The 27,860-nt window shown below is 38.6% G+C and overlaps 3 protein-coding genes across 4 annotated transcripts; 1 reads left to right on the top strand and 2 right to left on the bottom strand.

Annotated features, from left to right (window-relative positions):
- Positions 1 to 54: 54 nt before the first annotated feature.
- Positions 55 to 8,360, bottom strand: LOC131326340 (kinesin-like protein KIN-5B). The gene is made up of 23 exons (XM_058359089.1): positions 8,149 to 8,360; positions 6,997 to 7,126; positions 6,747 to 6,902; positions 6,311 to 6,648; positions 6,097 to 6,235; positions 5,238 to 5,335; positions 4,990 to 5,146; positions 4,837 to 4,906; positions 4,682 to 4,758; positions 3,917 to 3,970; positions 3,758 to 3,838; positions 3,554 to 3,665; positions 3,369 to 3,455; positions 2,911 to 3,086; positions 2,646 to 2,807; positions 2,452 to 2,559; positions 2,218 to 2,376; positions 2,025 to 2,108; positions 1,731 to 1,936; positions 1,205 to 1,306; positions 1,009 to 1,118; positions 763 to 914; positions 55 to 595 (listed from the first exon to the last, which is right to left on the bottom strand). Exons 1-23 carry the CDS (start codon positions 8,325 to 8,327, stop codon positions 392 to 394), a joined length of 3,141 nt encoding a protein of 1,046 aa, XP_058215072.1. The 5' UTR covers positions 8,328 to 8,360; the 3' UTR covers positions 55 to 391.
- A 5,026-nt stretch (positions 8,361 to 13,386) lies between these two features.
- On the top strand, positions 13,387 to 18,355 carry LOC131326338 (U4/U6 small nuclear ribonucleoprotein Prp31 homolog). 2 transcript variants are annotated; one of them, XR_009199980.1, is made up of 2 exons: positions 13,387 to 13,780; positions 16,830 to 18,355. XR_009199980.1 is itself a non-coding variant. In XM_058359088.1 (2 exons), the coding sequence occupies exon 2, from the start codon at positions 17,179 to 17,181 to the stop codon at positions 17,521 to 17,523; it is 345 nt and encodes a 114-aa protein (XP_058215071.1). In that variant the 5' UTR covers positions 13,387 to 13,780; positions 16,866 to 17,178; the 3' UTR covers positions 17,524 to 18,355. The 2 variants fall into 2 exon arrangements, 1 of the variants encoding a protein (XP_058215071.1); XM_058359088.1 differs by having other exon boundaries at positions 16,866 to 18,355.
- A 1,696-nt stretch (positions 18,356 to 20,051) lies between these two features.
- LOC131326337 (diaminopimelate epimerase, chloroplastic) lies at positions 20,052 to 26,976 on the bottom strand. The gene is made up of 9 exons (XM_058359087.1): positions 26,475 to 26,976; positions 25,653 to 25,820; positions 25,017 to 25,087; positions 22,920 to 22,977; positions 22,196 to 22,375; positions 21,584 to 21,668; positions 21,345 to 21,404; positions 21,064 to 21,137; positions 20,052 to 20,556 (listed from the first exon to the last, which is right to left on the bottom strand). Exons 1-9 carry the CDS (start codon positions 26,721 to 26,723, stop codon positions 20,440 to 20,442), a joined length of 1,062 nt encoding a protein of 353 aa, XP_058215070.1. The 5' UTR covers positions 26,724 to 26,976; the 3' UTR covers positions 20,052 to 20,439.
- Between the last annotated feature and the right edge of the window lie 884 nt (positions 26,977 to 27,860).

The raw sequence follows: 27,860 nt of genomic DNA, 5'->3' as shown, positions 1-27,860 counted from the left end.
TACCATGAACCAATGTAACTAAAGTTACACATAATCACCCAAAACCTAAGGGAAGGGCAATAAATGGTTTCTTTAATCTGCATTACTCAGAAGTGACACATAATCACCCAAAGCCTAAGAAAAATAGGTATTACAGTAGGTTATATGATTTATCTGGACTAAACAGTCTTCTGGAAGAGCAAATATTGCCCTCTTCCAGATTCTATTCACAATACTCTCCTGAGCTGGTGAAATGGAAAAATCACTCATCAGTTGATGAGTGTGTTTGCAGTGGACTTAAGTTGGATTTAAGACTCTGATACATACAACATGTGAAGCTGCCCTCGAGCTCTCGGTTCCCATAAAAAGGTCTCTAATGTCTAAATGCACATCCATCCAATGATGCTAATAATCAAGACCAATTGACATCTGCGAATGGGCTTCTATTCTGTGATGCTAAACACGGCTGCTGGATTTTGTTGCAATTCGATTGCTTCTCTGATGTGAATTTTTCTATAAGATCTCCAACGGGAGGGGTTCTCATCTCCTCAATGGATGCCAAGCTAGGAACTGCTATTGCTTGCCTAATCGCACTTGTGCTGTTATTCTCATCCACCTGTGAAGAATTACAATCGTTCAATACATTATCATGGATTTCAATGAATGCCAAACAATCTTACTAGTTCACGGGATTTCAACAATACTGGAAAATATTTTCTTGAAGTTAATGGAAAACTAGCCTGCTCTACCCATACAAAGAAAGATATAGAGTAGGAATCTTACCAAGTAATCTTTTCTCAGACACTTCTCTGCTTGGTTTCTTATTATTTTTACGCTTTCAGAATGATTCTCAGTTATACCCTTGAGCTGATCAAAGCACAAGATGGAAATGGAGTCTATCTTCTTCTTAGCTTCCTGGTCCAGCATCAGTGAATCTGAAAGTCCCATAATAATTTGCATTTGAGCAATTAGCTCTCATGATTTTGATAAACGAAAACAAATGAAATTCATGTATCGGGGTCTAACTACCATTAACAGCTCTCTGAGTGTCACATGCTTTGGTTTCAAATTCTGCATTAATAGATGAGGCTGTAGAGATAACTTCTCCATGTGCAGCTTGGTTTGCAGAAATTTTTCCGCTGTTCAGGGAGAAAACATGATAAGACAGAGAGTAAAAATCGACAATGAAGAGAACGCAAAAAAATGCGAGGAATAGGACACTTACTTTACAGTGGATTCAATCGTTGCCATATTGCTATTATTGAGGTGGTTGATGGATAACAGTGCATTTTCCCACTGCTGCCTAGAGTAAGCAACCTTGTTTGTGCTACAAATTCAGAGGAGGACAATTAATTGTCAACACAAAAACTTTGTATGAATAAGTGCACTCGACTATAATGGATAACTTCTCTTACAAAAAAACCATGAGTGCCTTTTTCTTTTTGCTTGGCTAAAATCTATGCCTTAATGGGCAACACTGAGGGTGCTAGAAACGTTTGAATTTTTTCTGTTTTTCACTGTCTTTTGGAACTTGAACTGTTATCATAAGCTTCAGTCTATACGTTCTTCATAAGCTTCAGAGGAGGACAATTAATTAGCTAGTACATTTTAGTAGCTCGTTTCCATGTTCCTACTTGGTTCAATTACTATCAATTCTCAAATTCAAGTCCATGCATAAGCTGATTATTAAATGCCACCTTACTTATTTTTTAATGCTGAACTTTATAAACAGAAGACTAGAAATATCTTACCACTCTTCGAGGCAACTCCCCATTGTAGCTCTAGCTTCAGCGGATGTAAATGTGTCTTCCAAGAAATGCCGTTTCACCTGCTCCAAGTATAGCTTCAACTCCTCCTTTGCATCACCTGAAACTTGCTGCATACTCGATACTTCTTCCAGCAATCTCTTATTCCCTTGTATAGTCGAGTTTTCAATGTTCCTGGATGCCTCTGAAACCTGATAAATGGTTTGTTTACATATCAAGCCAACAATTGATACAAACAAACTAGTTTGGAAAAATGTCTAATAACAAAGGGCAACTCACCATAGCTGTTTTCTTAGCTGTCAGAGAAGCCAATATTGTTGCGATCTTTTCCATAGCCTGCTTCTCTTCTTTAGCAGCCTCTTCCTGTTTAACAGGGAGAGAATATAGAATATATACACATAAATTTATCATTTTGTTCCAATTCCAAATATTACAATTTTTATGGATATTGCATTTATGAAGATTACTTTACCTTAAACATCCTCTCAAAAGTTTCCAGTTGGTGAGCCTTCTGAATTTGGCTTTCGTAAAGAAGTGTCGTGAGTTCAGAAGCATGATGACTGATGTCACTAAAGAAATCAAATGTTGCTCTTGAAATCTCTTCTGCTGAAGCCATACTTCGATGTAATCCCTATGTTTTCCACAAGTTTTAACATGTTTCGACAGGCAAAATTAAAGGAAAGAGTTTAAGTATAAATGGACATACCTCTTCTTGTTGTTGAGCAAAGAAAGCTAATATCTGCTTTTGCTCATTAAGAGTACTTTGGATGTCGCCAATAACGTCATTGGCCTCCGAAACCACAGATTTGATAAACTGTAAATGAAAAGGCAGAACATTCACCATTTAGTAGGATGACATTTCCTCAGAACTAAGAGGAATAAGTTTGTTTGCCTTCATACACTCTCAAGTTCACTTATTTGGCCTGAAATTGTAGACTTTATCTGCTCCAAGTCTGAAGAAGCCTTGGTTTCTAGTGAATCGGCATGCTCCTTCAAGATTGTCATTCCAGAAGTATATATCTCTGCCATTTTCTTTATTCTGGATTCCAGTATTTGAGTTGCCTAAAGGCAAATAATATTGGGATATTAGCAATTAACTGACAAATGAAAGAGAAGCTTACATCGTATTTAACCCAACAAGTTTAAAATAAGAAAGAGAACTTACATCGTATTTACTGGCAAGAAAGGAAGAGGCATGCTCTTCCAAGCATCTCAATTGTTGCTGTTGTTGAGAAACCGACCCTAGGATGGTCTTGTGCAAGTCTTTTAAGCTTTGATCAAGCTGTGAACCAAAATTCAGAAGCAGCCCTTGGTTTTCTGCTTCCAATCTATTTTTCTGATCTGAAGAAATTTAGAGTGAGTTGAGAGTCCCTCAAAATATATCCAAATATGGGTTACAGAAACGATGGTTTATAAGAGACGCTGTATCTCATTTTACCACGAAAAGAAATGAAAAAATTCTATGAACACTACTTAATTTTGTTTATTCTGGAAAGAACTCACTTTCTTACAAATTATTCCTTCTACCAGGTATTGAACAATATTCAAGAAGATTTTATACTGAAAAAGGTATCGTAGTTGTTCTGTGTCCTGCAATGCATTGGGAAAAAAAGAATCATGTACCAAGTTTTCTGAATAAAGCGGATATGTCCTCCGATGCATTTTGCAAATTGGCACGTAATCCCTTTGCACGATCGATAAGAGAATTTTCTGCATGTACGTTAGAAAGTCACACATTGGCCTTAATCTGAGTGCACAAATAATAGGTACATGATATGTGATGAAATGAGACATCAGCCTATATTTACCTGAGTGGAGAAGTTTCGAGATTATAAACTCCTTTTCCTTGAGTGTGGCTATGGCTACCCTATGTTTCTCTTGAAGATCCTCCAAGGCCTTGTTACTATTTTCCAGGTTTAACTGAAGAAATAAATTGTAACATCAGTGACACGACTATAAGAAACTGGATAGCAAATCCCCAAGATCCCAAAATTCAAAACCGTAGTTTGTACCTTACAGCATTTGAGCTCACTATCCAACTCTAATTTCTCTTCTTGCTCTGTAATATAGAGCTCACGAAATTTATCTACTTCCTGAAACAAGTTAACACTCAGATTTACGTAGATGCCCAATGATATTAGATAAATTAAAACTATCTGACTAAATCATACCTTCTCACTGAGGTTTAGATCAATCTCCAACTGCTCTAACTTCTCATTCTTTGCCTACATGGGATGATAAATGTACCAATTCTGAGAATCAAGTTATTCACGCTAAACATGGATAGAAGTGAGAAAAATATGGCAATTGGGGGACACATATTGTGTTACAATTTTGTAAATTTGACAAAGTTATTAAAGTCCAAAACTTTTAATGTATTGGACAAATGCACATGGGCAATTGTCTTGGATCCCTAAAGAAACATTGGATTTCTATCCAATTCTTGTTCAATGTGATTTCATTGGATCCCAAATATTACTAATTGCAAAATAGATATTTTATCTAATGTATCTACTCCCCAGCTGTTTTGTGCTATCATAAAACTCTATATATAGCCCTATATATTTACACATATTTGGAGAGAAAAAATTATCTGCTTTGTCTTCCTCTACTGTACTACTTCTACTCTACTCATACAAACGGTTCTCTTCCGAAGCTCATATTTTTCACATCCTTTCAAGGACAGTGTGATCACGCCTCCCAGTTTCTCAGGCCTGATTTCTCTAATTTATCTTTCCTTTACAAGCATTAGTCCAGTGAAAGTAACCAGATGTGAATGCCAACTAAGTTGATCACTCTCATTTTTCTTATTCCTTAGAGAAGTTATTAACCCCACCAATTCATGTATTGGTATGGTAATGGTATACTGTTTCAGCTCCTATGTTCCATAAACAGTAAAAATATAACTACAAAAATAAAACTGACATGACAATTACCTTCTTTTCAGCTTCATCCTGAGCATATCTTTCCATTGGAATATAGACACCATTCTTTTCCCTTGCTGCTCGAACTTCTGTTTAATTTTACACCAGCAAATATTAGTTCTGTATTATTTGGCAATAATCACAAAGTGCCAAGTGCATTACGATACCTTGTTTCATTCTCTCAATTTCTAGGTACAAATCTTTGAGCAGCACAGCCTTGGACATTTTTTGATTTGCCTGCAAAAAAGAGTTCCACTATTAGCTCAAATACATACAAAAAAGAAACATAGAAAAGCCGGGAGAAGAAATGTCAAGCATACCTCCGGCTTGTTCTTTATGTTTTTAGCACGATAGGCATAATCTAGTGTGCTTAAAGTTTCCTCCAAACAATGAGCAGATTGAGAAATTGTTGCAATGATGCAAGTTTTTGTTTTCCCTCCCAGTGATTCTCTTAGCAGTCTTGTTAGCTTACTGTCCCTGCATTAATTTGGTAAAAGAGGAGGATTTTAACAAAAATAAAACACTCCATGAAGATTGGGGGCTTGGGAAATATATGCTATCAGCAAACCTGTAAGGTATATGAGCAGAGTGTTCCACAAGGGTATTAATTACTCGGCCCAGGGTGAGTAGGCTCTTGTTTATTTCTCCTGCTTCCCTTGCACGACCCTACATAAAAATCAAGCAATTTCATCAAAAATTAGATGGTTATTCGTGGAACAGACAATGGGTTGTATTATAGTCTGAAGTTGGTTGAAATAAATTAGGTACTAACTTCAAGAGACCAAACTTTGGAATACTTTCATAAAAATGGCATTCTCATGTATGGCACATCTTTATAATCTTGGCAAGGGTATAAAATAAAGGTAACATTCGTTTTTCTCATTTTTGCATAAAAGCTTTCACAATTCAAGCATCCAGCCCTTGATGTTAAGCCTGAGAAAATGAACGGTTATACACAAACGGACAAGAAGCTCAATGAATTTCGTTCATTAACTTCCTATGCTAAGTCAGAGCTTGACAAAACATAAAAATCAAGGATCGTGCTAAGTCATCTCGGATTAATTTCTCCACAGCTTTGCTTACCTAATTATCTCTGCATGCTTTTATTTTCATCGTTTCCTACAATGAGCTTACTCAAGTTCTTCTAAGAGCCATTGATTGAAGGAATCATTGGGAACAAAGCCGACTATAAGCACCTTTACAAGATTTTTCTGTTTTTATACCAGAACAGCTCAACATGGTAGACTTTTATAAACCACGCAAGCACTTTACAGGGAAAAGCTAATTCACAGCAATGTTTTGACTGCGTGTGCTACTTTCATCCAAAATGGGTTGAACCCTTTATTTTGCAAAGTTGTCGAACACCCAGTCCAAAAGTAGCAAATAAACTAGAAGAAATGACAGCAAAATCTGAGCTATATCCGTACCTCTCGTGCACCTGAACGAGAAATATTTTCTGACCCTGCCAAGTCAACAAGATTAAGCTTGCCACATTTAATGAGCTCCTCATCTCCCACGGATGCTTCTTTAACATGGATTGTTATAGTGAACACAGAATGGGAACGGCTGCAACAGAAATATGGTCCGTTGTTCAAACTTGGTTTTCTACATTGATTATCTTTATGAATGAAAAAAGTCTACCTGCTGCGCTTATTTAACAAGGTATCGGCTGTACGCCTTTTGGCTGCTCCTCGCTCCAAGAGATTATAAATTTCATTCGCACTGTATACTGCTTCTTCTTCAAGGCCTCTCACTATCACACAACCTTTTCCATCCTCCAACAAGGAAATGGGTTTCTTTTGTCTATCTTCAGAACTCCTAGAGAAGTCTTCAGGAGCCAAAAGATCAGTAATTTCTTCATTGTAAAGTTCCAAGAATGTCACTTTCACACTATAGTCAGCATTTTGAGCCTCCAGTGTATCAAAAATTTGGCGAACTGCTCTTGGAATAACACCAGCATCAGCAGGCAATTCACCACCCTATTACACATGAAGCATAATTTTGAGTGAGCAGAGAAAAGTAAGTAGTTTCAGTGGTTCATTGAAATATGACGCCACAATAAGATAATTTATAGTACCTTGTTCCTCATCCCTCCCTCCATTGTATATGTTTTGCCAGTGCCAGTCTGGCCGTATGCAAAGACAGTGCAGTTGAAGCCTTCAAGAACTTCATTTACAACAGGGGCAATGGCTTGATCGTATATTGATCTTTGTTGTGCTTTGGGCCCAAAAACCTTTCAAAATTAATCAAGAAAAGATGGCTTAAAAACATAAGAGAACATATTTTGTATCTGGAACTTTGATAGTCCTTGAGATAAAGAATCATACCTTATCGAAGGTAAAAACTCTATCTACTGGTTTGTTAGCAACACTTTGCAGCACAGTGACTTCTCTTCTGTGCTCATTACATGTTATCACCTTTGGCACATTCGACCTCTGCTCGTCTTCACTTAATGGCCTAATCATTACAGTCATAGGTGAAAATTATGAATACAAATTGGGACAAGAAACCATAAGACACACACACTTACTTACCCGAAATAAAATAAAAAGAGGTGGTACTACACTGAATCCCTTGTTGAATTTTTGCCTACATGTAGCAAAGCATAACCAAGATATAATCATTTTTTCGTAGTGCTTATGTTTTGAAGTCAATATGTAGGTTGAGTGCTGCTTTAGTTTCACATATTTGATTGCAATGTGAAAAAAGATGCAACCAACCTGTTTCTATTGCCTTAGATTTAAGTGACAAAATTCACTATTCTAATTAGGTAGGCATGGGAAAAGGGACCGAATGACAAGCGGGATCACTCGCCCTCACTGCATTGTGAATTTTCCTAAGAAAATGTATAGTTGTAGTGTTTGTGGGGTTTCAAATATTTAACCTCATTGTTCATAAATCCTAACTCTGCCCCATACCTATTCCAATTACGTAGGCAAGAGATGAGGGACCATATAACTTGCAGGATCACTTGACCTCGCTGCGTTGCGAATTTTCCTGGGAAAACGTACAGTTTTTAATGGTTTTTACAATTTTGACCCACAGATTTCAGTAAATTGCCCCAAAATTTCAGTGACTGGGGGGTTCCAAATAATTAACCTCGTCGTTCATAAACCCTAATTCTGCCCCTATAGCTAGGGAGCAATTAATTATCCTAACCATTAATGCAAGAAAAAACGGGTCCTCATATACTGGAGACATTACTATGTCCAAAAGCAAATGCTAATTTCATAAAATATAAATAAATAAATAAAAGTTATGGAAACCAATGATAACCTGTGTATTTAACTCCCCATTCAAAATTCCAATTGCCCTAAAATACACATTTCCATATGTTCTCATACATCACCATCTCCAAACCAAGATTTGGAAAATTATCACTAAGTCCTATCGAAGCTTCTAGAAGTCTGACCAAGACCAAAATTCATATATTCCAATTTTGCATTTTAAATTTGCAATTGATAAAATCAGTAGTTCACCTGCATCTGAGGAGAACTTGAACGTTGACTTCCCGATCTTTGTCCTGTCGATTCCAGTTGGCTTCGAACAATCTGGAGTCAGCGCGGCGCCGTTCTGGTCTAGGAGTGTAAAACGCCGGCGGAGATGGGGCTACCCCCATGCCTACTTTTCTAAGTTGATCAGGAGTAAGCGACATCATCTCTAATCTACACAGAAAATGAACAAAAAAAAAAAAAATCGAAATCAGAACATGGGAAAAAAGAACCCTAATCTTCTTGAAATGAAAAATACTACCTGATCCAATTCAATATACAAGTACATTTAGACATACATAATAATAAATATCTATGTATACGTACATGTAATCGTATACTTGGTCTTACCGAATCGAGATCGAGGAATTTGTGTTCGTTCTGTTTGGGCTTTAGAAATCGGCGGTGTGGTTGAAATATGAGAGAGAGAGAGAGAGAGAGAGAGAGAGAGAGAGAGAGAAGGGTTGGAAAGGGTTTTGCAACGGCTAGTTGAGGTATTTGTATTTTGTAGTAGTAGAGAGCCGTTGAAGAGGGGAGCGCAGGTTTCTTTCCGCCTTTCGAAAATGGACCAATTTTTCTAGTAACAAAATTCAAACGAGGCGGCGAAAGATGTGGTGCATAATGAATATAGGAGTATATAATACAATAGTAGGCTATTGGAATGGGTGGAAAGTGATTTTGGCACTCCACATCTAATCATTGGCACTTTATTTTTTAATTTATTTTATGTGAAATTTACGAGATTATACTTTATTTTGTTAGTGTTCATCTATTTTAAAGGGTATTGCTGTGATCTCAAATAAAAAATATAGTGTCAATGACTTAAAGTTGAGTGTCAAAATTATTTTCCGATTGGAAATTATTTCAGTAATAAAAGTTACTCCCTTTATGAGAGTTATGGTTGACAAGATTTTCACTTTATAAGCTTTTGAATTAAATTTTTGAATATACTTGGATTGAGTTGTCAAATTTCTACATCACTTTTAATTCAAAAAATAAGTTTGAATTAGTGTCTTGGTGAAAACACACTTGATTTTGTCAACTAAATAGTAACCCTTTGATTTCGTCAACCAACCATGGAATAAAGTTTTGCCGGTGAAGCTTTTTTTTTTTTTTTTTTCAGGCCAAAGATCATTCCAGTTATATTAATACGAAAACAAAGTACAACTAAACAACCAAACAAGAAATAACAAAACAAAACAAAATGCAAAGAAAAGTAGTGTAAAATCACCACTAGAGACGGACCCATCAATTACACTTTTGAAATTGAATGGAGCGACCAAGATCTACAACCAATTGAAGCTCGTTCTTGCCATAAACTGAACGACCATCACTAGATCCACTATAGGTGCCGCCACCTTCATACATCTAAAAAATCCATCGATAAGACAAATTAGATTCAAGAACCAAAAACCAAGTCTGGTCTGGTCTCCCAAAATAAAATCAAAAGTGCTTATTTCTCTTAAAATAAAGGTCAAAGTAAATGATACAAACCGACTTAGTGTCACCCAAAAGGAGTTGGCCAAGCGGACCTGAGACTTCGTGTTTGCTCCGTCCTAAGGTCTCAAGGTCAAGGGTGGGGCCAAGATTGACCGTCCCATCACTAGGGTCAAATAGCAAATGTAATTGGTATTCCTACTCGATAAACAGGTAAATGAAATATGCTAACAATTTACACTTGCTCTCATTGTAACTCGTAAAAATGGCAAAGTGGAGTGGAGTGCAGTTGCTACCTCGCTTATACTCCCATGCACATGGGTAGAGTTTGATCCCCGTATTCCCATCCCCCTAGGATAGAATGTAAAAGTTGACCGAAATTTATCACAATCTATGATCCAAACTGTGACTTGTGAAGAAATTTATAAGGAGCTAGCAATTGCAGTATCATTCTTGCAGTAGAGTTCCTTTGTTGATACCCAGAAAGCCACCCTCATCTTGATGAGCTCAGGTACTTCCACCCAGTCAATGTTCTTCTGTTCAAAAATCAGATTATTTCTTTTGATCCAAATGGTCCATATAACAGCGAAGGCCGGGGATGCTACGCAGTTCCATATTGTTTTCTGTTCAGATTTAAGATTCTGCCCATTCCTCCGGATGGAGAAGTGCAGCCATGGATGAAGGAGTCACCCATTTTCACACTCCACCAATCCAGTATATCAGACCAAGTATTCCAAGCAGGCTTACAATGAATGAACATACATATGATCCAGAGATTCCAATTCAGCTGAGCAGAATTTGCAATTGGCTTCTTCGTCATCGTTAATCACCCCTATTTTGAGTAGCTATTCAGAGGTCTTCACCCTTCCCAAGTAAGTTAGCCAACCAAAACATTAAAACTCTAGGTGGTGCCACATTGCTCCAGATTACTAACAAGATGAAAGATTGGAATCATTGGCAGCATCTGAGTTGTAGGCCATCTCATAAATGGATTTCACTGAGAATTTACCTGAGTTGCAGCAGCCTTGCCAAATGAGATTATCCTGTTCAATTGCCATTACCGTTTGAATTCATTACTCCAGATTCATCCAGCAAAGTGAAAAAATCTGCTGAGTTTTTCCAGTTCCCAGTCAAACAGATTTCTTCTAAACTGGAAGTTCCACTGCTGCATCTCAATTTTCCTTGTTATCACCTCACCAAGCACTGCTGTGCCCAGAATCGAACCAAACACACACACACACACACACAAACAAACACAGAGATATACGTGGTTCCCTAAAATCGGGTACATCCATGGAGGTAATCAGAGCAATATATTAATCATTCGCCGGAGACAAGCTTTACAAGGAGTTTCTCTCAAACTCACTACACTCTCTCAATATTACATTGCTACCTCACTGGTCTCTCACTCAAGAGAGATATACAATTACAGAGGCCAGTGGGCTTCTCTTATAGGCTAAGATTGGAGCCCTATTCCTTCTGCACGCCAGACAAAGCCTTCACTCCTTGGCTCGCTGAAAAGGACTGAGAACAGGGAAGTGGCTAGCTTTTGCACACAAAGTCTCCTCTGGGAGGATGGGAGCCACCCAAAGTCAACAAGCACTTCATGTTATATTTTGAAGTAATGACTTTTTTCGAGAAAGCCTCCTTTTCCATTCCAAATCTCCACCACCATTTCATTAGCAAAGCTTCATTCATCTTTCTGTAGGTAATTAGGTTAATGTGTTTTTAGAGAAAAATAGAGAGAGGCGAGAGAAAACGCAGGTCTCAGAGAGATTGCGAGAAGACTTGTACTCTTGATTTGTTTTTCATAGCGGACTGGTGTGGCTCCCGTGGTTTTTCCTCGCGTTGAGGTTTTCCGCGTATATCTTGTGTTCGTTTTTTTCTTGTTCGTTTGTTTGCTTGCGATTTCTGTGATCGTAGTTTCCAAGATCCGTAGGGCATTGTGAATTGAACGGAGTTTAATTCCTAACAACCATATGTATTTTCCTCTTCAAATATGTGCCTCCCCACACCCCTTCAGGCATTTTGTAGAGTGACATGTAGAAGATAGGAAGGCTCATAAGAACTGATTTGATCAAGACCAATCTGCCCCTAAAAGATAGGTATCAAGTATGTTAAATTTCCATCTGGTAGCCATCAAGAATTGATTCCAACCTTTCATGACGGCTAGCATGTTAAATTTCCTTTCATCTTCCTCCCCAACTTTAACTGAAAAAATCATTATCAAGTATAGGTCTTCTTCAACAACTCTGTGAGTATATCTTCGGACATTTTTCAAATACTGCTGTCTTTTGACCTCATTTGGCTCCACCAGGACCACCACAACCCGTCCCTCATCAACACTCAACAGGAACAACGGCCGCTTCAAACTAGCGTTTTGAACAAAAGAGATTAAACCTTGCATCTCAAAGTAGGGTTGCAAAAGAACCAGCTCGCAAGTAGCTCGCGGATCGACTCAACTTGTATAGCAGTCAAGCCGAGGTCAAGCTCAATGCTTAAAAACTCGGCTCTGTTCGCAAAAGCTCCGCTTCTTTGTGTAGACTTGGCTTGCTTAAAGACTCTCTCGTTAAGTAAATTATCCAGACCCGCTTGTTGAGGACTCGGCATGCTTTCAAACGTGCAGAGCTTCGAAAGTAAATTTTAGACTTATTTAAGTAAACGAGCCGAGCTCAAGCACTATAAAGTTTGGCTGAGCTAATTTGCACCCCTATCTTGAATTCACGAGGTTTCGTAGACGACACTGCCGCCACCGCCTTGTCAATACGAAGTTTAACTAAGGGCCGGACTATTTGCAACCACAAATTTCCTGAACGTAGCCTATTATACCACTGAACCTAGCCTGTTTTCATATACACATTTAATGTATGGTATAAACTCGCCACCGCCTTGTCAATACGAAGTTTAACTAAGGGCCGGACTATTTGCAACCACAAATTTCCTGAACGTAGCCTATTGTACCACTGAACCTAGCCTGTTTTCATATACGCATTTAATGTATGGTATAAACTCGCTACGTTCAAGAAATTTGTGGTCGCAGATAGTCGGCCCCTTAACTAAGGCATCTTCAAGGCGAGGTTGGGGGACAACGGGTTTGATTCACTGTGACAAAACCCATTTTAAGAAACACAAAAATGATTTTTTTCAGCAAGATTAGTTACAAATCTATATCCAATAAATTCGATTTTGAACATGATTATTGAATCCTATTATAGCTACGATGTGAATGTCTCAGATTATTGAAATATGGTCGATAAAGGAAGAAAACTGCTGCCTAGTCTCCCAGGCTTCTTAGAACTAAGAGATGGCGTCTTGAAACGACGCTGTTTTTCGTTACAATTCGCGTGTCGGACGTGCGAAGTACCTTGTGAATTCCGACGACGCCGTTTCATCATGTTAATACCTCGCGTTTGCACACGCGATGTTTTGAAGAATAAAACGCATCGGGGAAACTAGTAATGCGGGCGTAAAACGCGAGTTTGGTTTCGTATGGACTTCTCATCTTCATTATGCGAAGTACTAAGAAGAATACTTTTCCCCCTTTTTGGCAATTTTCAAAATTATTATGGTATTTCTTTGATGATCCGATTTGTCCTCATTGTATAGCTTGTCGATTAAAATGCTGCTATAAAGTATGAATTCAATCGAATCCCAAATGGTTATTAATCGGAGAAGATATATTTAGAAATAAAATGATAAAAAGTTAGGTGGATACACTTGATTACAACCCTTATGCCTTATTATGAAACTGGAGAAGTTCTCCTCTGTTCTTTGAAATTTTGAGCTTGCTTTTGAATCAATTTCAAGATCCGATTTGTCCACATTGTAGAACTTGCCAATTAAAATGATTTGGTAAGATATCAAGTCAATCGGATTATTCTTGGTATTTAATCGGAGAAGATATATGTCGAAAAAATTTGACAAAAAGTGAGCCGGAGCACTTGATAACAACTTGAAAAGATTTTTTTTCCTCCTTCAGTCCGTTACAACACCGTCGCCGATCCAAGTCGACCTTCACCGTCCCGTTCCTGAGTCAGCCGGCAGAGGTGTGTTCGCGACTCAATTGATCGGAGCTGGTGAACTCCACACCCATCGTCTCTTTCTCTCTCTACAATAACGGGTGTTTGCTATTTGTGGCTCAGAATTCTCAGAAGCATAACCACATCTGCAGCCAGCCAAGAATGTGAGGAACAATCTAAGGTACAATTAGTGGTTGTTGCATCTAATTCAATTTCTATTGGCGCACATCCTAATAGCTTTTCGGGTTTTGATTTTATATGGCTTACGGCATTAGAAATCTTTGCAAAATATATGCCTCCCACGTGTTTGAAATTTGGCCTTTGAAGGAAGTCCTTTTTCGGCCTATGATTTTTGTAAAGTCTTTTGATTCAATATTGTTACTTAGAAAAAGACATGGAGGTATGAATAGAGTTCTTGATTATACATTCCCCAATACCTGCTACATGCTGATTATTAATTTTTTTTTTATCACCGAAAATCTGCCCATAAGGGCTTGCTACATGCTCATTTCAAACACTTCTATATCTTAAAATAATGGGGAACATATCAGTCTACAATTCCAGAAAGTAGCAATTTCATCTTCTCCTCCGAAACTTTTAGCTTCTTGGGATTACGACAATAATATCATGCCCAAATGGGAGAGCACAATATACCGTTATGTCCACATATTGAATACCTATTTTCCAGAGTATAAGAAGTTCGAAAATAGGACATAGCGCATATCTTCTCTAGGTGGAGTTACTGATACTTAGTCACTCACTCAGCGCAGCCAAAAAGGGAATCACAAACAAGAAGCCATGAGTCCTTTCATATATAGAGAAGCTAGGAAACCGGATACAAGACGATTCTCCTGTCAGCTTGCTTTGCTTTCCCTACCTGTCGAGGATAGGCAAGAAGTCATAGGTTCTTTGCCTGCCAACTAGCTCTGAGAGAGTTGACTCTTCTGCCACCCTTTTGCTTTCCTTTGCTACTGCTTTGATTTTGCACCTTCTAACATCTCGAGTGTTCATAAATTGTCTCCCACAATGTGAGATCAAATGTAGACTGCATTGTTAATGTTGATACAGTGCAATATTATCTTATCTTCTCGAAAAACAGGTGCCAATGTAAAATCAAAGACAGAGCTCTTAAAGGCAGCGATGAACAGTAAATGCACAGTCTAGTGTTCCGGCTGCGTACCAGAGAACTAGTGATGTGATGTCTGGAGGAAATCAAAGTGATAAAGTTGGTAAAATGACTAGAAAACCTACTCTTAACATAAGGTTATATCAGTAAAATGGCGCCGGCTGGGACAACTCATCCCCGCTAAGGATTGCTTTGAAAATCCATCTACAGAAATGTAAACAAGGTCATTGGAATTACGTTAATGTAAATTATTTTCATTTGCATATTTGACATGTTGAAGGTTTGTACAATGTCAAAACATACAAGGTTAGTTAGACCAGGGAACGACAGGTTTTAGATTCTTTTGGAGTACAACCCTAAGTGCAGACAGTCTCCTTGAAGGAGGCAAGAGGTTCCTCATCGATTGATATCAACATACCCACAAGGGTTGAACGGCTCAATCAAATGTGGTTAGAGGCCATCTCCATAAATCTTCAACTTACCAGAGAGAAAAAAATCAGGTTCATAGATTTGTGGAATGATGAGTGTGATCCAGGTCTGTATTCATCTACGATAAGCAGCATGGGCATGACCTATGTTTCTAAATAACTAAAACACCAGTGTTGGGCACTCAACACTTTCACAAGAAAATGGACTCGATGACTGAGATATTTAGTTGAGTATTCATCCAGCAAGGATGTTTTGTAATTTTACTATTTTAGCCCTTTAGCGATCTTACGCTGTTTGGAACTTGAGGAAAGTGGGAGAAAAGAAACAGAAAGAAAATGGGAGCAAAATGAGTGGAAAATGGAAGGGAAGTAGTATTGTGCACAATACCAGAATTTTCTGTTTTCTCTCCTCTCTCTCCAAACCAAATAATGAAAGAGATATTATTATTTTTTAATTCTCCTTTCCTTTCTTTTCTTTTTCACATTACCATTTGCAGAAAAAAACTCACTAAAGAATTAAAAGAAACAACCCTTCCATAAATTTCCAACCTTTCTTGATGGCTAGGTCCTTAGTTGCATACCAGATTTCTTGTTCTGAGAAAACTGAGATCAACTTTCCTTTTTTATTAGTATCTTCCTCCCCCACTTTTGTGAAAAAATCATTAGCAAATATAGGTGTTCTCCCACAACTCTCTGAGAGTAATATTACTGTTCAAATACTGCTGTCTTGACCACATTGGCTCCACCACAAACCTTCCCTCAACAGCTACAGAATCCAATATATTTCTACAATGGAACAATGATCACTTCAAAAAAAAAAAAAAAAAAAACTGGGAACAATATTGCTGCTTCAAACTTGTGTTTTGTACAGCGAGGTTAGAAGGAATGACTCAATTTTTGGCAACAAACAATACATTGCGGATTCCATTTATGAGCAGATTGTAAAGGATGTGCGGGATAGAGTGTTCTCTTGGAGAAACTGTGGTCGTAGCCCTGTGGATAGAGTCTTATGAGAGCTTGGAACATCTCGGAGAAAGTTTTGTACCTAGTAGTTGTTAGGCCAGTTCTTTTGTGTATATTGTTTCCTTTGTTTTGTTTCAACTTTATCTACAATCTGAATGTCTCAGATCATCGAAATATGATTTATATGTGAAGAAAAATGGCTATGGAGTTGGATGCTATGAATGGATCGACATGTGGGAAAAATACATCGACATAAAATTCCAAAATCACACCTGTTGAACTTCATCCATAGCAGTTATTAGGTGTAGAAGAGTGGAGAGCGGGGGGGTGGGGGGGGGGTGGCGGTTTATACTGGCAGCGTGGAGCAGGCAGTTATTGTTTCTTGGTTGTGGGTACAATTTTACCCTTAAAGAGATGAGTTACCAGTTATGTAACCGTAAGGGATATTTTAGGAATTCAAAAGTGTGACGGAACTTCAAAAACAAGAGACTCAAAACTAGTGCTCTCCCGCTATATATTAGATAGATAGATGAATATTAGAATTTAGATAGATATACAAACATAGGCCTATAAAGAACAAGGCAAAACATATGTAAGTAGTAGTATTACTCTGTCTGTCTCCTCTATTCCTAATGTTCTGATTCCTCGTATAATTTTCTCATATACCTACACGAAACCTGTTTTGGGTTGTTTCAGAGTTTAATAATCTGGATGTGGCTACGCGATTCTCAGAGCAAGTCAACAACAAAATGACTACTCTTACTATTTCTGATGAGGTCCACATGGACAAAATGGAACAAGACAATGATAACCTGGAGGAATATGCCCTGGATAGTGTTTCCAAACTGCATAAAACGCATCATTATATATCAGTATGATGCGGGAAGTTGAGAAGATGTCTACGATTTTATCAAATCAAGGAGTTCTGATTGAATAAGGTCCAGACACGAAGCTGATAGCAGATTGTTTTGCATTACGTGAGGCAATAGGGATAGACACTTATAGACTCCGTAAGTTTATCATTGGCAAGTATCCAAACGTCCACATGGAAGTTCTTGGCCCAGCTCCTTATGCTCAAGCAGTTAAAAAGATTGGGAACAAAATGGATCTTGCTCGAGCAGTTGAGATTGTTGACCTGAAGGACGTGTTAACTCCGGCTGATATTGGCTGTGTCTCATGGAAAGGGATAGGCAAGCCACTTCCGGAAGAAATTCTGCAAAAGATATTTGACGCATGTGACCGACTTCTTGCTTTACATTTGGACTATGAAAAAGTTCATGCTTTTGTGGGCAGTATAACAGAGTATTTTGTGCCTAATCTTTGTGTTGTTTTTGGAAGTGAAGTTGCTTCTAAGCTAATGGTGGGGACTGCTGGGGTCTCTCGGCATTAGCTAATATCCCAGCTGATGATTTTAGCCCCGTGGGTGCCAAGAAAATTATGGATTTGCAACGGTTTGTAGCTGAAATGTCCCAATTTCGTTATCTTCTGCAATCAAATCTTTTAAGTGACATTCATGGTTGTTTCAAGTTCCTTGCCTTCTGATATGTGGCTAGAAATTCTACAGTGGCATCACGGGTAGACTGGACGAGAGGAGATCTAACAGGTAAGACTGGGAGATGTATTCGAGATGAGATAATTAGGGTGGGTGAACAGTGGCGAAAGAAGTCCTACTTGGCTGCAAAGCAGGGATCTGAACTTGATCCACTTCCTATTTTCAAGCCAAAGGAAGGAAAGATAGATGAGATTGGTGAGGCAAAGCTCTATGGAGTGAAGAATGCTGCTAGTTTTTTGGAGGAGATTGCTATGGGGTAGTGGAGGAAAATACAGGTGAAGAAGCCGCGGAAGATGAAGGCACTTGTGATTAATATGGTGGAGTGGGACGAGAGGAGGGCCAAGCTGGAGGCCTGGAGGCCATTAAGAAACGGAGAGCCGTTTTCGAAGTGAACTAGTTTGGTTTGCTTGCTATCAAGAAGTGAAATTGGTCAGTGGTTATCGTGCCAAATGGTTTCAATCAGATAGATTGTACTTGTCAATGTTTGGAAATTTCAATTCGGGCAACTGTCATACTGCAATTGAACATGACAACTTTTCTACTACTTTTTTCTTCTGTTTTTCCGTTATGGTGCTGTGGACTCTCACATAGTTGTACTGCAGAACGTTAGCAGTATGTACATAGAATCTTGAATGTGATATCAAATAACTTAATTTATTTTTTAATGTCTCTATGCCAATCTTTTTTGCTGCTCGTCTTTCTTTTACAAGTTGATAGTAGCCTCCCTCAAGTTTAAGTCCTTTTACACGTATGAACCTGGGTTTTTTTTTGGGTAAGCTGGAAAAACAAAAGAGACTACTACACCCTCTCAAAAGTCGCTCCTCTCATATCCGCCTCTAGAAGGGGGATTATAACATCTGGTGGAATAGTGTGAGACACCATTTTTTCTTCTTGCTCAACTCCCAAATTTGCAAGCTTGTCTCTGACCTTATTGCCCTCTCTTAGCATGTGCTTTGCATTCTCTAATGAGAACTGTGTGAGGAGAATGCACAGGGGATCTTCATTGATCAAAGCAATTGCGGCCGTTGAATCGGACTCACCTCCATGGCCTCCATTCCTTGGTTCTGGATGGCCTCTAAATAATCCCCATAGTTCAGCTTCAAGACTCGTACAATCTCCTAATCTTCCCAGGTAGCCAAGAACCCAATGCCCTCTTTCTTCTCTAAAGACTCCTCCATATCCCGCTGGTCCAGGATTTCCTCGGCTGCTCCCATCTGTATTGAGCTTGAGTTTTCCTGTTCCTAGAAAAATCCAAGACACCAGTCTTACAGGCCTAGGATTAATACATGAGATGGATAGGAAACTGTGAACAATTTCTGAGGCAAAAACAGTACTTAAAATCTGGGTATATTTATTGTCCCTGTTTGTATTAGGTTGTTTTTCTGATGGTGCTTACCAGATCAACTGACACGGGTTTACGGTCTAGTTTTGCATATGTTTTAGATTGAGCCATGTTGTGATCATGTGATGGCAAGTTGGTCTTTGATAGGTGGGAGAGTAGCTGCACTGCTGGTGCTGGCCATCTCAGCTCCGCTCTGGATGAAAAGCATACTTTCAGTATATTACTCTCTGTTTGGTTTTAAGTTTTGAGAAATATTTATTGAGAACCGTGCGGAGAGTAAAAGATATTTTTCAAATATGGTAAGTGAACAAAGGCTAAGGTTGGTTTTAAGTCTCTTCATGCAAGAATGTTTCTTTTGCAAAAAATTTGGCTTGTGAAAAGAAAGACGTCAAGTATCATTCCTAAGAGGTTTGGACAATTTGATACAATTAAAAAGATTAAATGAATATCAATACTAGAACGACTCCAAAAATAACTATCTATATTTCTAAATAATGAAAGAATCGTGATATTACGTGTATTGTGCAATAAATATCATCATTCGATTACAAAAAAGAAAAGTGATTTTGACACTCTACATTTAGTCATTGGCACCCTACTCTTGTCTTTATCCTATGTGACATTATCAAATTACTCGTTATTTTGTTAGCGTTCATCCACTTTCTCACACATAGAAGAGTATTGTTGTAATTGAAAAGTATTGTTGTAATTTCAAATAGGAAAAAGAGAAAAAAGTAGAGTGCCAATAGCTAAAAGTAGAGTGCCAAAACCAATTTAAAAAAAGAAAAAAAGAAAAGAAAAGAAAAAGAATAGCATCTTCTTCTGTTTTCCAGAAGAAGCATTTCCTTAACAATCGATCAGCCAGATCCACCAAGAATTCCTTTGGTGCACCGGAAGAATATCTCAATATGAAATGCTTTTCTTTCCAACGAAAAGGCTTAGAAAAGCACATTGATGGAATGTCCAAAAGCTCCCCTATCAGCCAATTTGGATGCCCTATTATCTTTTGCCGATCAAAATAAAATTGGACGCCATAACTTTAGTTTATTAGGACCCCAAAAGGATGTCATATCAATATTTATCAAAACAAAGTACAAATCAGGATAAATACTTTTGCGCACTTCACTCGAGTAATTCTCCAACGAAAACCATACAAAATTAAACACAGAGAGAAAGGAAACACACAGAAAAAAAAGATGGAAAACACTACCATTACGAGATAACCTGGTTGCAACCTAGAAACAACAACTGTAATGACCCAAGAATTTCCAGCTAGGCAAATACAAACGTAAGGCAGAGCCGCTTCAGCTTTCCAAAAAGCTAGAATAACATACTCGAGCTTCATTTCTACAAAATACAGGCGAGTATATCAAGCTCAATCTCAGCCCACGTGAAGTAAGTCGACAAGAATATCAAAGGGGCACCGATCCATAGAACACAGCCTCAGCAGGGCCGGTCATATACACATGGTTGTCTTCTTCACTCCATTCGATCTCTAACGGCCCTCCAGGTAAATCAACAGTACAACTCTGTTTGAGAGAGAGGGAGAGAGACAAGCAGCAATGAGTGCAAATACAAGGAAAGAAGAAACAGAACCTATATGTCAAGACTCAAGCAAAGGAAATGCCATCATTCTTTTTTGGTATTTTTTTCCAGCATGAGGGTGCAGATCCATCATTCATAAAAACTAAGGCACTGCCAGATTATAGAGTTGGGTGATCAGCAGAGGGGGCCATGAAAAACAGAAGAAAATATCCTCTCTTCAAAATCCAAAGAACAGGGTCTCCAAGAGAACTTGCCCAAAAATAATTGCTGTAAGTTGTAATACAAATAGAAGAAACCAATTCATTCTCTTTCAAGCAAATGAAGTCCTTTCATTATGCAAATCTGCCAGCACTGGCAGAATCCCTCTAGAATCTTTAGCTCTCACAAACTAACACAAGGCTTTTTGAATGAGTTCTCATTTACCAAGAACAACGAAGAATGAAGTCCAAGCTACTGTTTTGACATAGTAAACCATGGCATCCTAAACTTACCCTCCCGGCATAACCCTCAAGAACTGCAGCAACCACCACGGCACAAGCTCCAGTTCCACAGGCTAGTGTTGCTCCTACAACCACCACCAATAAGCTTTAAGGTTAACCCACTTAAACGAGATTTGCCTTCCATAATAACGATGTCAGTAATAACGAAATTTGGACATAGGGAGATTGACAGCTTCTAGGATATTGTTGATCCATGCATGATCTTCAATACGTGGTAAAATATTTACAAGCAGTACCAATGACACACATGTCATTGTTCTCAAGTAACTAACCTGCTCCACGCTCCCAAACACGCATTTTTAGGTGTGAACGGGAGAAGACTTGCACAAACTCTGCAAATTCATGATAGAGAGATTAGTGAAACAAAACTGCACTTGGAAAACATTTAGTAACAAAGTTGGGGATAGTACCATAAAGGCTTGGGCTGTCATATACTAACTGACTCAAATTTCATGCTCTGGAACAGCTATCAGATGCAAAACAACATGCAATGATAGACAAACAAACTGACCTGTGTTAGTTCGGGCTGGGAACATCTCGTGATGCTCAAATTTTGGACCAATTTGAGGTAAATTTAATTCATCAACCTGCAAATTCTGTTTTAAGAAGCAGCAGAAGATAGAACTAGGAATCAGCAACATGAAAAGATAATAAGAAAGGTATGAAGCTACATTAAAATTTATGGCTGAGGTACATATGCAATTTGTCAATGTTTTCCCACAGTGATCGGAAAAGTTCTTTCACTACTACCCTATGCGAGATGCCGCCAAAAAGCAGAGCAAGAAACACAATAGCTAATTGCCAAGTCAGAGAACTGACTTAGAATTGAATAAATCAAATAGCTAGACAAGTATGTCATCAAAAAACCAAACTACTACGTATACGTCTTAACACAGAAGTATAAAGGAAAAGGAGTTTATCCCATTGAATTGGCTCTAATATAATCCCTAATGATATAAGACATGTTCCTTAAGCATATCAAGAACAAATGAACAAATCATTAGTTCTCCATTATATCTAAAAGGATGTTGCAGACAATGGTGTAAGCATTGCCCATATCAAAGAAGGCAGAGTAAATTTTAACATACATAACAGTAAAACGAATGACAATTGAAGTATGTACCTCACTTCCTTTCGGACCGAATGTGACACAATGAGGGTTTCCCATGCTAACACAAGTCACATTCCAGGTTACTCCATCTACAGTAAGCTCTGATTTTATGACAGATTGTCCTTCATTTGCAGGTAGCTTCGTAGGGACATTGGACGCTTTCAGTGTTGGTTCCCCCATGTCAACTCTAACCTTAAATAGAGATTACATATCATAACGTAAAAAACTTAAATAGTTACACAGGATAGAACTGGTTTGCTATGATGGAAAGAAGTTTCCAGGTTAACCACAGACATTTTTCCAGGCGCATTCAGGACGACATCGAATCATTGACATATGGAACAACAGGGAGCAGAGATTAGATGAGTTATGATGTTCAATAATGCTAGAAAAGTCAGCCAACAGGAGTCAGGGGACCCATATGAGTGAGGCAGTACAATTGAGCATCATGACAGGATAGTTTGGCGCTACAACAATTGAGAGGTGCAACCGTATTTGCTATATAAAAATGGCATAAAAACTGTAATTAATACATACTTGCACGTGTATTGGCAATTAGGCTTTACTAATGTAATAGTATCAAGCAAGGGTTTAATACATTATTTACAGTTTTCCGAAGTTTTCCATAGCACAATAAAAAAGGACATTAGGATAATTACAGAATCTTTTAATTCTTAGCTAGTTATAAGAGAGAATGCACATAAAAGTTGTTATTCCTAGATTAGGGAAAAAATACCTTCTTGTCATCTTGAATTTCAGGAACAATCAGGCCAGCCCCGGTATTTATGGTGAAACTGCAAAATTTCACGGGGAAAATCACTTTACATGCATTAGACTCTCTACAAATAAGATCATGGAAGAAGATATAAGTACTTATGGCAGGATGAATATCACTAACGCAGGGCCTTTTTTCAGTTGGAAAAAAATGCCTTTCTGCTAGTTAGATCATTTACAGAAAGAATCATTTCCACCCGGAAATTGTAGGTAGAAAGTTAGAAGCAATGGTTGTAGGGAGACCTATCAATAAGAAACACAAGCTGCCTTCCATCCACACCAGAAATGTTCTAGGATAAGATAGAGGGCTAAGAAAAGGTAAAGGATTCAGGAAAGAACTTTCATTTTAAATTACAAGTTAACAAAGTTTTTATGTTAATGAAATGAAAACTAGATCAACATTAACACACAAGTGATTCTCATAAATGCTGTTTGTGTTTGTTTTCTTTTTTTAACAGTAGATATACATGATAAATTCATAATAGGATGTTGAAAACCGAAAAACAAATTATAAACACTGCATTCTAAACTACAGAATTCAAATCTATTCAACCACCATAACAAACTGTGGGAGGTAGGAGTGGGAAGAGTACCTGAGGTCGCCCTCCGGGTATATGGCGGTTGCTACAATGGTGCTCGGGAACCACCGGAGGTGGAAGAGGAGAGAGCTCGGGGCGAACTTAGAGAGAGAGAGGGATGGCAGTGGAGAGTAGATGTGTGTTAGTTGTGTCTTGAATGCTTGTCTTTTATATGAGCCTTGGAGATGGGGGAGAGCCAGGTGTAAGGCTCCTCCCCATTGGTGGATAGAGTGGAGGTTGGCCTCCTTTCCTCTTATAGTTCCAAGTCAGGCATCGGAGCCCGTAACCGAGGAGCCGGCAGAGGCTATTTTGGTGATACATGGAGACCCGTATCATCTACCGAGTCAGGCGAGGTATGATACGAGCTCCGAGGCGCCAGGCGGTAGGTATGATACTTTTTCCGAGATGTCAGATGGCGGTCAATGTCCCCTCTCTCTCTAGGACCGGTCAAGTTAGAGCTCACCGGAGGCAAGCTCGTCCTCCTTGACAAACCCTTTGCTCTAGCCTCCAAGCCACATTCCTCCTTAGGTCCCGAGCGAGGTACCTAGGCTCTGCTCCCGGCCTAGGATGGTGTATAGAGTCGCCTTTAAGTATTCGTGGAATCGTGGAGTTCTCAAAATGTTAAGTAGGAGGTGAGGTGCCCGGAGGTGACCTCACTCCTCCATGGGTGGAGAGTTCTTGGAGGAGACCTTGCTCCTTCAGGGGCTGAGTTCGTGGAGGAAGCTTCCTTCGGCGGAGGCAAGGTTCGTGGAGGAGGCCTTGCTCCTCCAGGAGGTGAACCTTGTGGAGGAGGCATGCTCCTCCTGGAGGTGAACCTTGTGAAGGAGGCATGCCCTTCCTGGGGTTTAACCTTGTGGAGGAGGGATGCTCCTCCGGAGGTGAACTTTGTGGAGGAGACATGCTCCTCCTGGAGGTGAACCTTGTGGAGGAGGCATGCCCTTCCTGGGGTTTAACCTTGTGGAGGAGGGATGCTCCTCCGGAGGTGAACTTTGTGGAGGAGACATGCTCCTCCCGGAGATGAAGCTTGTGGAGGAGGCATGCTCCTCCTGGAGGTGAATCTTGTGGAGGAGGCATGTTCCTCCTGGGGATGAGCCTTGTGGAGGAGGCATGTTCCTCCTGGAGGATGAACTTTGTGGAGGAGGCCTTGCTCCTCCAGGAGATGGTCACCGGCGGGGTTCTTGGAGAGGGTGCATTCGGTTGCAAGATATATCGTATACCCACACAAACATTGAGAAGGAGAATCTGTGTTCTCAAAAAAAAAAAAAAAAACAGTGAGAGAGAATTTAAAGGTTATCCCTATAACCTCCCAAGGCATTGAGATTAATTTCAAACCATGAATGGAAATTCCTAAAAACTTGACTACTATGAGAAAACAGCTAGCAGTGTTCACAAAAGAAAGTTTTTTTTTTTTTTTTGAAGGAGTTCTCAAAAGAAAGTTTGAGAACAAGAAAATATAGCAAGAGAGAAGCTTATAACCATACCTTTGCCTCCCATGTAAGTTATCAAGCTCAGCAATAAATCTTGCAAAGCACCGAACTCCATTACCACACATCTACAGCAACAAAAGAATATTAACCTTGTGAAAACAAAAAAGTGCAATGTCAAAGTAGAATAACGAACTCTGAGGCAAAAACAGCAATGGATATCAAAGAAACACAAATGTAGTATGAGCAGCCGACAGAATATGGCAAACCATATGCACAATTTCCAGATACATTCAACTCAATTCCAATACAAGAAACAGCATACCATAAAATCAGAACAGGGATCCTTTAAGTAATCAAAAGACAGCACAATCAGGGAATTTCAGATTGAACTTCAAGACAACATATTAGATTCGCAGACAAGTGAAGGAAAGTTATTCTCACACTCTTTTCTACAAAAGTGCTTCATTATTTGGTAGTTACTTCTTGAAATTCCAAAACTGCTCATTTATTATCCTCTCTTTTCTACAAAGTGCTTCATTATTTGGTAGTTACTTCTTGAAATTCCAAAACTGCTCATTTATTATCTAATTCCTATACGCTTTTTACAACTGGAATGACAATCTCGTAACAACTACAAATCAAATTTGATTCGTAAAAAAGGAAAGTGAAAATTCTCCAAAAGCAAAGTACCTCAGGTTCGCTACCATCAGAATTGAAAATCCTCATGGTATAATCGGTGCCATTGATCCCCGGCATAGCAAAGATCACCCCGTCAGCACCAATCCCAAAGTTCCGATCACATAGCTTCACCGCTTGCTCCGGAGTAATCCTAGGCTCCGTCGAATTGCGATTATCAACCTAAAAGTAAACATTAAACACTTAATTGTCAGAAAAACACATAGGAAAATATTTTTTCTTCCAAAATCAATTGAAATCTGCTAGAACTAACTACTAAGAAATAGGCTTACTCTATCTTTCTTCAACTGAATCGAAATTTCAATTGGAATGAAAACCCATTTTGTTTTGTTCCAAAAGTGCAAGAATACAGATTTGATTAGGTGTCGTAAGAATATATAAGCAAAAAATGAGGAAAAACGAAAAAATCATTTTTTTATTGAACGTTTTCATTCATTTGATTATTATAAATTTGTAACCAAAACAGCATCAAACTGCATAAATTTTTTTTCTCATTTCTTCTACTGAATTTCACCAACTACCAAACATAAAAAGAAAAGACAAAGGTTTTTCGCCAGACTCTTTTTTTTTTTTTTCTTTCCCCTTCAACCAGTATTCAAACACATTTTGCTCCAAAAATCCGATATGATTATCGTGTCGTACGAATAACAAAACAATCTGGGGGGAAAACCGTTCTTTTAAGTGAATGGTTTCACTCATTTTTATTATTACTAATTGCTATTTAACCAAAAACAGCATAAGAATGTATATAAATTTTCTCTTTAGTTTCTTTTCCTCAACTACCAAACCGAAAAAGGTTGAGGTTTTAGGGTTTACCATGATGAAGTCGTTACCGAGGCCGTGGTACTTGACGAAGTGAAGGAACCCACTTTCTTTCCGATCGAGGAAAGAAGACTTCGATGGTGCTTCCATGCTTATTGAAGAGGCGGAAATCCGAAGGCTAGGGTATCGAAGAGTAATAGTAGCCGTTGACTTGAGACCGATCGGTTGGAAAGAGTTCTGAGTGGCGAGAGAATGGCGAGTGGGGGAGGAGAGGGAGAGAGAGATGGTTGCTGCAATTGCCATGGCCGTCGTATGACTGTTACTACTGGTTCTCTCTCTGTCTCCCTCTCCCTCTCTCTCTCTCTCTAGTGGAAGGCGGCGACGACGGAGAAAAGGAAGAGGAAATATAGAAAAGTTAACTGAGCCGTTACGTCCAGTTATGGGCTGGGGCTGGGGCTGGGGCTGGTTTGGGCGGCAGCCCACTCTAGGCTGGATATGAACCGAGGGGTAAACTATTCGAGCCTCAACTCGGTTAAAGCTCTTTCGAGCACAAAATAATTCGAATACGAATCTCAATTTCAGACTTGTTTGGTAAAAGAGCAAAAAATGAATTTAACAGTATTCAGTTCGATTAGACTTGCAAATCCGAAGTATGTGTATTTATCTCATTAAATTTCACATGTAATTTTGAATATGTATAAACTTTTACATGTACATGACGAAATTTTTATAACTTGTGAATTGTGAATATATAAACTTTTAAATCCATCTGTCCCAATTTGTTTGTCTATTTTTTAGAATCCAACTTTTTTTGAAAACATAATAATTACACCTAAAAGTATTTAACTTTTCAACATTTACCCTTTTTAACTTTTTTAAAAAGTTCTTTTATTTGAAAAAAGTAAGGGCAAAAATGACATTTAGTTTATTAAAAAGTCTAATGGACAAATATTTTGAAAGATGAAAAAGTCGACAAATAAATTGAGACAGGGAGTACATAGTATAAACTTCAATTTCAATATGTTTTTATAATTTTAATATGTATAAACTTTTTTATGGACCAAATAAAAATGTTATTTACAGTTCTAAACCTGAATGGGAGCATAAATATCGAATATACTTGACTCATTACGGTTCGTGAACAAGTTCGAGTTCGACTCAAACCTAGGGAAGCTCGACTTGTCAAATTTTCAAGCTCGGCTCGAGTTCGCTTAAAAACTTAATGAACGAATTCTAAAGCTCGGCTTGATTCGGCTCGTTTGCAGCCCTAGCGGCAGGGTGCAAACGAGCAGAGCCAAGCTTTATAGTGTTCGAGTTTGGCTCATTTGCTAAATGAGTCGAAACCTCAAGCTCGACTCGTTCGTAAACAAGCCGAGCCTCTTTAAACCAATCGAGCCTATACGAACGAGCATAGCTTTTGCGAGCAGGCTTTTGATTGTT

This window comes from Rhododendron vialii, chromosome 5a, assembly GCF_030253575.1.
Source record: "Rhododendron vialii isolate Sample 1 chromosome 5a, ASM3025357v1".
In the NCBI taxonomy this organism is placed as follows: Eukaryota; Viridiplantae; Streptophyta; class Magnoliopsida; order Ericales; family Ericaceae; genus Rhododendron; species Rhododendron vialii.
The sequence above is the reverse complement of the archived record's forward strand: the minus strand, read 5'-3'. Positions and strand labels throughout refer to the sequence as shown.

Bases quoted from the DNA above. Each gene is read 5' to 3' on its own strand.
- LOC131326340 (XM_058359089.1), bottom strand. From the start codon at position 8,327: ATGATGTCGCTTACTCCTGATCAACTTAGAAAAGTAGGCATGGGGGTA. The intron at 4,759-4,836 runs GTATCGTAATGC...AAAATTAAACAG, and splicing joins AATTGAGAGAATGAAACAAG to AAGTTCGAGCAGCAAGGGAA. The intron at 2,109-2,217 runs GTAAAGTAATCT...CCTGTTAAACAG, and splicing joins CTTTTGAGAGGATGTTTAAG to GAAGAGGCTGCTAAAGAAGA.
- LOC131326338 (XM_058359088.1), top strand. From the start codon at position 17,179: ATGGAAGTTCTTGGCCCAGCTCCTTATGCTCAAGCAGTTAAAAAGATT.
- LOC131326337 (XM_058359087.1), bottom strand. From the start codon at position 26,723: ATGGCAATTGCAGCAACCATCTCTCTCTCCCTCTCCTCCCCCACTCGC. The intron at 21,138-21,344 runs GTTAGTTACTTG...TGGTGGTTGTAG, and splicing joins TGTTTGGGAGCGTGGAGCAG to GAGCAACACTAGCCTGTGGA. The intron at 20,557-21,063 runs GTAAGTTTAGGA...TCTCTCAAACAG, and splicing joins TTGAGGGTTATGCCGGGAGG to AGTTGTACTGTTGATTTACC.